General features: G+C 37.5%; 1 protein-coding gene across 1 annotated transcript; it reads right to left on the bottom strand.

Annotated features, from left to right (window-relative positions):
• Positions 1 to 2896: 2896 nt before the first annotated feature.
• On the bottom strand, positions 2897 to 6819 carry LOC143506834 (uncharacterized). Its single transcript, XM_076996452.1, has 10 exons — positions 6792 to 6819; positions 6219 to 6415; positions 5697 to 5807; positions 5407 to 5481; positions 5075 to 5272; positions 4431 to 4622; positions 4005 to 4186; positions 3653 to 3717; positions 3443 to 3537; positions 2897 to 3176 (listed from the first exon to the last, which is right to left on the bottom strand). The coding sequence occupies exons 2-10, from the start codon at positions 6412 to 6414 to the stop codon at positions 3061 to 3063; spliced, it is 1230 nt and encodes a 409-aa protein (XP_076852567.1). The 5' UTR covers position 6415; positions 6792 to 6819; the 3' UTR covers positions 2897 to 3060.
• Positions 6820 to 10464: the final 3645 nt, after the last annotated feature.

The raw sequence follows: 10464 nt of genomic DNA, 5'->3' as shown, positions 1-10464 counted from the left end.
TTAATAGATGAGAATAATTTTGCGCCCCCCACTGCGCCCAATATTTTGTTGAGTGAGAACAGGATATTTTGTTTTGCCAGAACAGGAACAACTGTATGTGAAGTCCCTGGAAGTCTTATTCAGCAAAGACCACAGGATTAAGGCTGCTTTTGCTTCTTTAGTTCAGACTGCCATATTTAAATATCTTGCGAAAAAACAGTAATTGTTATGACTGATTAGTGCATGTTTGTACATACATACATACATACATATATACACAAACACTTGTGTGTGTGTGTGTGTAACCATTGATCCTACTCTCAAGTCATGTGGCTTTTCACTTTTCCTCATAGACCTATGACAAACTGCCCTCACGCGGACCTCTCCTGTCACCTTGTTTTTCATTGACACTGTGCAGGGGGGAAGATGAATAAAAATAAAAATGTAATGATATGCTACTTACACAGCAGCTTCATAGTTAGCTAGCTAAAACAAACATCTCAATAGTAAGTAATAGCTTGTGGTCTGTCAAGGTAAATTTATTGATACAATCACTAACGTTAACATGGATACAAGGAAGCGTTTGCTAACCATACTTTATTAGATGCAGCACAATATAACTAAAAAAAGATGGCTTAATTGTCAAATTTGATCAAGCCAGTCCAAAGACATTCACAGTTAGCTCGTTAGTTTCCTGTTTACTTCCTGGAAACGTCAGCGGGCGTCATATGCCGACTTGAAGCTGATTGGTTTATGCAAAATAGTAATGCATTGTGGTAGCGAAATCTTATTTTTGCACAGGGAAAAATGGAATAATGTTTGAACAGTTAATGTAGAACTAGAATATATGTAATATAGGACTATTCTGTTTCCTAAAATATATTTAGGTTAATATACTTTTTGGCATACCGTCCTCGAGACATATATGAATTTGCAGCTCTTTATATACTGCACATACCATCTAAACCTGGTTGCCAGATTCGCGGTTTTCACTCCAAATTGGGCTTGTTTGAAACTCCTTCAAAGTTTTTCGTTTTTGGGCTACTTTTCACTTGGCCCACCGCGGGAGTTACAAGTCAACAATAACAATCGATGGCGATATAATACTTAAATAGTCTCAATTTTAACACTCTAACACTTTGGGCTACTTTTGGCTTCTGACGGGCGCATTTTACACTGACTTTGGCCGGGATATTTATGCACGACCTGCCAACCCTGGCCACACTCGCTCGTGTTGACTGCAAGTGCACCAACTTGATCAGTCCACAGAGACAAGCCGGAGCCTTACAAGTGATTGGAAGCTCTTCTAACCAATAGTTTACTTCCTTCTGAAGCTAACCAGCCCTCATTTGCCATGATTGCTCAATTATATTTTTTTATTGAGCCCTCGGAAAGTCGCGCTTCATTTCCAATGTGGGTCCGCTAGCATAGCAACATAAGCTAACCGCTAACCTTTGCTAACCTAAGCCAAGCTCCCCAGAACGCACTATTCGGCGAAACTGAAGCAGTCGTGGATTATTTTGTTCGTTTTTATTCTGATTGTGATTACTTTTGAACATAAACCGATAACTTTTTATGGAATATATGAGCAATTTTCGGCATTTTCGCCAACCCGGAAGTGAGACCGTACACCCGCTACGACGCGACTCAGTGTACACGTGAGTAAAAATTGATAATTTTTCATAAGCGATATTGTACAAAATATATATTCTAATACTAAACATTAGATTATAGACAGTATTGGAGCTTTTGAGTGCTGGAGTACTCTGTATCGTGTCGGATGCTACCGGAGTTGGCTACGGTAGCTTGGCATAGCCTGTCGGACTATATTGGACATAAATATCATATCATACAGGGTTCCCACGGGTCCTTGAAATCCTTGAAAGTTTGTGAATCTGAAAAAATAAGTTCAAGGCCCTGGAAAGTTTTTGAAAACAGGCATAAAAGACAGCCGTCCTTGACGGTCCTTGAATATTTTAGAGGGTTTGAAATTTCACATGGATGAAGACCGCGGTCACAGAATAATAGGGCACAGTTGGTAAGGAAGTCAATATTTACAAAAGATTGCTATGAAAAAGATTGCCATGATGTTTTAAATTTCTCATCCTTTGTTGAAAAAATATGATCTGATATGAGTTGTTATAAAGATTTAAATAAAGTCTGCAAAGTGATTCCTTTAACATTTTACCCAGCAGGCACAGGACGTCACTTCGATGTCAGCCAGACGTTGGCCTCCAACGTTGGTCAGACGTTTAAATTTAGTTGAAAATGAAAATCGGGTTGACGTCAAAACCCGACGTCATATTAACATCAACATCCAACGTTGAGGAGACGTTGAATTCGGGTTGGTTATCAGTCAGTTATTGCTCAAAAAGTAACGTCAGGTTGACGACAAGCTCCAACGTTATATAAACGTTACATTTTAGTTGAAAATGAAAATCGGGTTGACGTCAAAACCCAACGTCAGGTTGACATCAAGATCTAACGTTATGGAGACATAAAATTAGGGTTGGTTATCAGTCAGTTAGGTTGACCTCAAACTTCACTACTGGACAGATGTTCATTTTTAGTTAGAAACAAAAGTTGGATTATCAGTCAAAAACCATCAATGTTTTTAATGTTATTTAGACATTTGACTTAAGTTGGAAATAAGTCAAGCTAACGTTACACCCCAAAGTTATCTTGACATTAAACTCTAAGAATAGATAGACATTGAATTTCAGTTGGAAATCAAAGTCAGATATTTGTCGAAAACCGATGTCAGGTTTTCATCAAGCTCCAATGTTAGACAGATGTTGAATAATGGTTGGAAATGAAAACTGGATGTTAATTTAATTAACAATATAAACCTGAGTTATTAATTTTAAGCAGAGAAGTTAACCTTTACTAATGTGTGGATTAAATGGCATATACAACAGGATATCAAAACCCTTTTATTGAAATGATATGCTTACCTTGTTTTTAAGCAGTATATTCCCAAAACAAAGTTTAGTATTCAAAAACAGTATTCAAAATAACTATCAGAACTCCACCACCAACAGAAATTACACAAACTCCACAGCAGTCTTTCAAAATAGTCCTTTAAGTTTTTTTTTTTCTGCCGCCTCCACCCACTCTATCTGGGGCATACTTTAAACAAAAGGACACAGCCGCTGCAATGTTTGCCTCCGTTGCATCCGTGGTCCTCTGGACACTTTCTGTAAGAATGAATTGCATTTGTAAATCTTTGAGTAATACAGAATACAGTAAGCAGTAAATCACCAAGTTGTAGACGTTGTTGGTGGCCATTCACATTTAATACATTCTAATGTATTAATTAAAACTAATTCTTAGTCCAGCTGGCTAAATTTAGGCATAATTATGTGAATGCCAGCAGCTTCCTTTTTTCAAGATAACAAAGAATGTAATCGGGTTTTTCTAGTATCCGCATGTTTATACTAAGAAAAGGATATATGCTTTTCACCTGTGACAACAGTGAAGAGACGAAGCTTGGTAAAGGCATGTTTGCCTTTCCCCCCCTTCATGTTGAAATTGGCCATGACCTCATTTGTCATCAACCTATGGACAGAAAAAGGCAGCATTTAACAATCAAAATGGTGAATGTCATCAAAAGTCAACAGGTTTTGTTATGTACTGTAACTGACATTTAATTGACAATGAAATAAAAGCTTACTTCTCCATAACCCTCTTCACATTGTCTTTCAAGTGTACTCCTCCCACCTTGGACAAGCCATTAATCTGAAATTAGAGGAATAAAAATCAAAAATAGTATATCCCCATTAACACACAGTGACAAACAATGAACAATAGAAATAATCATTATAATCAGAGGCGGTCTTTGCATAGAGGCGTGGCTAGGCAATTGCCTTGGGCCCCTCCCACTGCAGCCCACTGTAGGGGCCCCCTGATTAGCTAACTTATTTCTCGCATATTAATGTTGATGGGCCCCCAAATTGCTAAGTCCGCCACTGATTATAATATTTATTTACATTTATTTATTTACACTACAGTAAGTATGGTCTTACCAGTTTCTGCTTTTCCTCAAGGGATTCAAGAGATTTCTCAAGGAGGTTTAGGGCCTCAAGTGTTGAAGCCTGTGCAGGAATCTTTGAGTCTTCGCACCTTTGTGCAACTCCAGACTGTGTCTTCAAATTGCGGACTTCCTCACGGATATCAACAAGCAGCTCCATGACTTTTCTCTGAAATTCTAATGCATTGAAAAAAAATTGATCAAAATTAGAAATATTATCAAGGCACAGTCTTGTGCTGCCATTCAGTGCTCAGCAGAGATGTATAGTAACAAAGTAGAACTACTTTGCTACTGTACTTAAGTACTAAAATGCTGTATCTGTACTTTACTGGAGTATTATTTTTACATTTTATTTTTAAAATAGTACTTAATTTAACATTTTTTGCATTTTACAAAAATGCAAAGTCAGCTATCCACTTACTTGCTTCTGGCATTGGGTATGGGACGTGTTTTTTCTGTGTTGATGGAGTCTGCTGTACAGAGCATGTTGCTTCTGTAGACTGCTGAACAAAAGGTGATTTTGATCTTCTTTGTTCTTTTTTCTGAGACTGGCCTCCATGGCAAGATGATCTAGTCTCCATTTCTGAGGTGGGCTCCTGAATTTGCAGAGGAGCTAATAGAATCATAGAGGAAATTTAATAACAGACAAATACTTTTTCATTTTAGGACTCATTTATGGATAACTTATTTCTCTAACACAAAATACCATTGCAGGTAAATAAAAGTCAATTTTCTTTTTCCTTGTAGTAAGAGCAATACTCATTCTCCAAAATGAAGTATATGCTGTACTCTGAGCAGCAACCCAATGCTCTTTTGCTTACTGGTCATTAATTTCAGTATTTACCCACTAAATGCAAACACACAGCTCTGAGGGGAACTACTGTGTAGTGACAGTAACAAAACTGTTACACATATTAGCAAACTGAGGCTAGAATCAAACACTGAATCTCAAATTAATGTGTTGTTGTGTTTGTGCATCTCACTTGCATATACAACTCTATGTATATGAACCCAGATAATCACTTTAAGACCAAATATTTCTAAAATTCAATTTAAGATACAGACCTGAAGAATCCCTTGATCTAAGGTGAGGTGAGGAAGAAGGAGAACCCTGTTCACTTGAAGTCTGTTTCCTCCTAATGGGTGTAAATGGAGAGCCAGAACTTGATGATGATGACGACGAGTTTGCCTTTTTGGAGTATAGTGTAGATTTTCTCTCTTGAAGAGGTTCCAGTTTCCTTGGAGGAGCAGGAAGTTCTAGCTCTGTTAACAAAAAATCTTATTTCTCAATTGATGTATTGTCAAACAAAAACAAAGGCAATATGTATGTAATTGTAACTGTCACATTTTTTGTTGTTTTCATTTATATGCTCTTATGACACCTAAAAATAACTAACCTTTATTACTCTTGGGATGTTGACCATTTCCTTGATAAACATCATCAAATTCTACCTCACTGTCAGAAGCATCATCTAATTCAATAGACAAATTACGGAAAAGATTATATGCAATTTATGAAGGAAATACCACTGCTCACAACGCAAAAAAATGTAAGATGTCAAATAAATAAGGCAAAGTTAAAGATCAGGAAGATAACTACTAGAAATTGATAGATACCGTTGTAGAGGATGACAGATAAGACAGCGAGAGATACATGTATGCATAGATGGATGCAAAAAAAACCTACCTGTCAAACAATCCTCAAACGTCTTAGTTTTTCTTCTTCGCTTTGCTTCAGGACTTTCTTCAACTTCTGCACTACTCGTGAAGTCACAATTGTCACATTCGTTGAAGTCATCTATAAGTCACAAATAAAAACAAACAGCAAAGCAACAAGTCTGTTAATGCATAACACTGATATGGCAGGTGTATCTTGTGACAAAGCATGTAACAGGCATAAACAGGGGCTGAAATTATTTTTTCCCTGTCATGAATGCCCTCCTGTCCCGCCTCCATTCCAGGTTTTCCCTTCGTGTCTCCCTGTTCCCTAATCCTGTCCATGTTTTGTTTCTAGTCTCTCTTGTTTTCGTTAGCCATGTGCCTGTGTGTTTTTTTTTTTTTTTTTACAGTTCACACCACTCGTTGTTTCAGATTTTTTTGTAACTACCACATCATTTAAGGTGGGCTGTAGAGGCAAATCTTGTAACTCTGACTAAAGAATGTTATTTTTTGTAAAACTTAGGCCCTGTTAACATGTAACTGTACCTACCAGATCTCATCTTCTCTTTTAGAAGGGGAAACTTTCTCCAACCATCAGATGGTTTGCGACGGTCATTCCGATACCTTGTTGCATTTGCAGCATTTGGCCAGTACAGTAACATGTTTTGTGTGTCTACCCAGCTGTCTGGCACTGTTCCTTCTTCTTGCCTTTTCTTCTCTTGCCACACTGCCCTAACCCAAGCCATCCTGAAACACCACAAACTGGCATAAATTAAAACATGCATTTAAAAACAGAAATAAATGTATAGATAACTCAAAGCAAACATCCTTTGTTGCTAAGAAAATAATACTGCCATTACAGTTTCTCAAAAACAGGCTAATCTATGTCACTTCCCATAAAACAAAAATATAAACAACTTTTTACATAAAAAATATCTAGGGATATATCAAACTACCCAGCACCCAAAAGTCTGTGGGAGCACAGTGGATGCACTGGCAAAAAAAAGAAGTTACAAAACATGGCATCATCACAATTTCACCTCTGTGTACGCATTATATCTGATGAAAATGCCCAGTTAAGTCAATTGTGGCCATGCAATTCATGGAGGACACTTAAACTGACCAGTGATACTGATATGCAGAAGTGCCAACATCCGTTCAACAGACGATGCTGAGAAACTAAAGTGAGCACAGTGTTGTTTTCACGTATTTACAGCACAATTCGGCAGTCTAAATACCGCCTATTCTTTTTTTCCCCACCTATTTTGTGTCGTGCCACTACATTTTTGGCTATGGCCCTAAAAACCATAAGTGGTATGTATAGTTCCAGATAAAGACACCAATGCAGAGCCTTGGGGAAACCAAACACTTATGTTGTTAATCACAGGGGAAGTAATATATATTTTACGATTAAGTTGTTGAATGACAAATAGGTACATGAACCAAAAATGCATTTTAGATTGTAGTAGTATTATTACTACAAATGAATCAGTAAATACCCTTTTATTCTTTTCTCTCCATGCTGTGCAGTAAAGGCATAAGCACGTATCCTGTTTGATAGGGAAGACAAGCCACTTTACGGTTCATTTCTTCAACCTTAAGAAGCCTGCGATGTTTCTGTACTCTCTCCAAGTTTCTGACGAACACAACATTAATAAGCTTGGAGTCACAAGGTACAGTAAAAAAGCTTTCCAGGCTCTTTTGTGAAATGATCTCGCATAACAAGCTGCCATCATCACGTTTTTCTTTTACAAATGCGAAGTCTTCATTGTGTAAGAGGAAACATCCATTTCTCTTTTTTACTGAAACAAAATGCCAACTTTTGTTTGTCATCTTCTGTGTGTGGCTTTCTGCCCTCTCGAGTTCAAAAAGTCTCTTTGCAACTTGACTGATGGGATTCTTGGCATTTCTTACTAATTTCTTCAGACTGTGTAGATAATTTTCAAAAGGAAATGCAGATATGTCATTGAGAGAACACTGGAAATGTCTAGTGTCATCTGACAGATGTTTCAAGTTATGAACATTATACACCAAAAATGATGTTGTGTATATATGCTTGCAGTTGTCTACAAAATAGTTTAATAGCTGTTGAGCATAGTCCATGTAAGCAGCACGCTTCCTCTCACAGGAGTCCAGAAGAATCGATACAGCTACTGTTAGGCACAAAAAATGCTCATATACATTGCTGTGCAACACCTTTTTCAAAACTACAGGTCCAGTATAGAGAAGGAATTGCCTAAACTCTGTAGCTTTCCATCGATCTAGTTCTGTTAGTGGTCTGGGTTGCCGAGCAAATTCAATTGGCAGCTTTCCAGATAGAGACACAAGAAGAGTTGAAATCTCACCTACTTGTCTAACTGACAGTCTACATTCAGGTGGTCCTTGTTTTAAAAAGCACAGCAGTCTTTTCACAACCCCAAGACATACTAAATGCATATAGTCCAGAGGAAAATCTCTGACACACCTAATTCCTACATTAAGTAAAGGGGTCACTCCAACCTGATGATCAACATAAAGTCTTTTAGAGAAATCTCTATCAGTTCTTAATGGGTATTCTCCCAAGAACACAACTCTTTTGTTATTATACTCTCCCTTAATTGTACATCTTTCACAGCAATGGTAGCCAGTGTGTCCTTTTACACATTTTAAGTATGCTCGAGCAGGAGCATCACACACAAAAGCTTTGATCCGCACATGGATTATTTTGCTATCTACTGTGATTTGCTTTCTCTGCAGTTCTGCATATTCCGCTAAGAAGTCTTCAAGAAAATCATCAACAGAGCTAGGTTTTGATCTGCCATAAAAAACTGCCACTACAAATGGTTCAAAATCACCAAAACAACAGAGGATTGGCCATAACTGGGCATTGGATGATTTGAAAAGAGGAACTCCATCAATGTTCACCAATAGATCCACAAAGTTTGAACGTTTCAAAAATGATTTGTTCTGGGAAAGAATTTTTACAACAGAGCATTCAATCCCCAAGTAAACATACTGTCCACCACATTTGTCCTCAGTCTGGATTCGGCGGGGTGTTTTCAATAATGTCCTAGAATCCTTTGGTACTTCTAAACCTTCATCCCTCAAAATACCCAGCAGTTCATCAATTTGGCTTCTTCCACATGTACTTCTTGTAGCCCAAGAAGCAAGCTTTTCCTGAAAGGTTACCTCATCTTCTTTGGCAGATTGAGTGTGTTCTTCAGAATCAGTTGACACATTTGCTCTATATCCAAAATCTGAATCTGCATCACCAGGTTCAACCGTTTCATTTGAGGTACCGTTTCCCTCTGGTGTTAAAACTTCATTTTCTACATCACACTGATTGAAATCTACATTTTCAGGGCAATCATCTTCACTGCTACATTCCAGGGCAATTGCTGCAGCTTCTGATCGAATTTTTCGCCAGCGCCTCAGATAAGACATGCCATTTTCTACAAAAATGACAAATCCAGTAGTTAGGTCTACAATAAAACTAGTTTCAGAATTCAAGTGTTAATTTAACCAACAAACCCATAAAATGTAAACAGGTTAATTTATTTTATGAGAATATTTACCCTTAACTACCAGTAACAGCATTTGAAAGTCCATATCTATTCAAAGACATAAGACATAAGGCTGCTGCAATTTGGCGACATAATCAATTACGTTGACAGCAATAAGTAGTGTTTATTAATACTTTTACTTTACTCAAATAAACCAACACCAATCCGTTTTTAACAGCTTTCATAAGGATTAAGTACATTTTGTATTACAAGAAATAGAAAAACAAAAACCTGTAGTACAATGGACATACTGTACAAAGAAAATCAAATCCATTGAACACGCCATTTGCAATACGCCCGGCGCAAAGTTGAGAGGCACTCTGATAAAAACTACGCTTCATACATTTTGGCGGGAAATGAGCTCTACGGCCTGACGCTGTTGGGAAAAATGGTTGCTGCCCTGGCTGTACAGAGACTCGGTCAATGCAAAACGCGCGAAAGTATTTGAACTTACCCACCGCCAAGTTAACAACTTAAAGCTACCCACAGCATCACTCAATACTAACAAATTTGAATGAACTTTATAGCACAATTCACACTTTTTCTTTTCTTTCATTTTAACTACCACATCCCACCTTCCATAACGCAATTTACACCATTCACGGAGGCTTCTGTTATTTTGTCTTGAGCAATATGAGAACTCTGGCAAAAGCCACAGTGAATTTATTCCTATTGTTGATTTTACAAACTACACCCGACCAAATTTTACATTATTCTTATGCAAGCCTTGCAATACCATGAAGTCAAACTTTAGCTAGCTAATATATTCACTAATAGCTATAGCTATTTTAGGCTATGAATGGCGCCAGTTAACCAAAAAGCAACTGCTGAGAACTAAAGTATCACATAAAACGCGAGCTCAACAGCCATGTCCCATAAAATAAAAAACCAATACCAAAATGAATTTATATATTTTCCTCACCTTCGTTCACCTTCACCGTCCACAAACTCAGAACTCGCTACCGTGAACTGTGCGTGAAGTCCGACAGGTGCACCTTAGTCCTGTATCTTTCCGCCGCATCACTTCAGAGTGGAGGGACTAGTTCTGTTGCCTGACAACTGACATTGCTTTCAAATGTTTTAAATTAGATGTCAAACGTCCAAGTCAAGTATAATAATATTATATCAATCTTATATCATTTATAATCTTATACATACTCATATTAATATCAGTATTTGATAATGTTAAAATGTCACGTCTAGCAGAAGTTATGATTCCGACGTTTACCAGACGTTGGGTTTTGGTTAACATAA

This window comes from Brachyhypopomus gauderio, unplaced genomic scaffold (assembly GCF_052324685.1).
Source record: "Brachyhypopomus gauderio isolate BG-103 unplaced genomic scaffold, BGAUD_0.2 sc541, whole genome shotgun sequence".
Lineage (NCBI taxonomy): Eukaryota > Metazoa > Chordata > Actinopteri > Gymnotiformes > Hypopomidae > Brachyhypopomus > Brachyhypopomus gauderio.
This window is presented reverse-complemented; position numbering and strand designations above follow the sequence as displayed.

Coding starts and splice junctions, on each gene's coding strand:
- LOC143506834 (XM_076996452.1), bottom strand. CDS start 6,414: ATGGCTTGGGTTAGGGCAGTGTGGCAAGAGAAGAAAAGGCAAGAAGAA. Junction 5,273..5,406: donor ACATCCCAAGAGTAATAAAG/GTTAGTTATTTT, acceptor TTTTGTTAACAG/AGCTAGAACTTCCTGCTCCT. Junction 3,177..3,442: donor TCTCTTCACTGTTGTCACAG/GTGAAAAGCATA, acceptor TCATTCTTACAG/AAAGTGTCCAGAGGACCACG.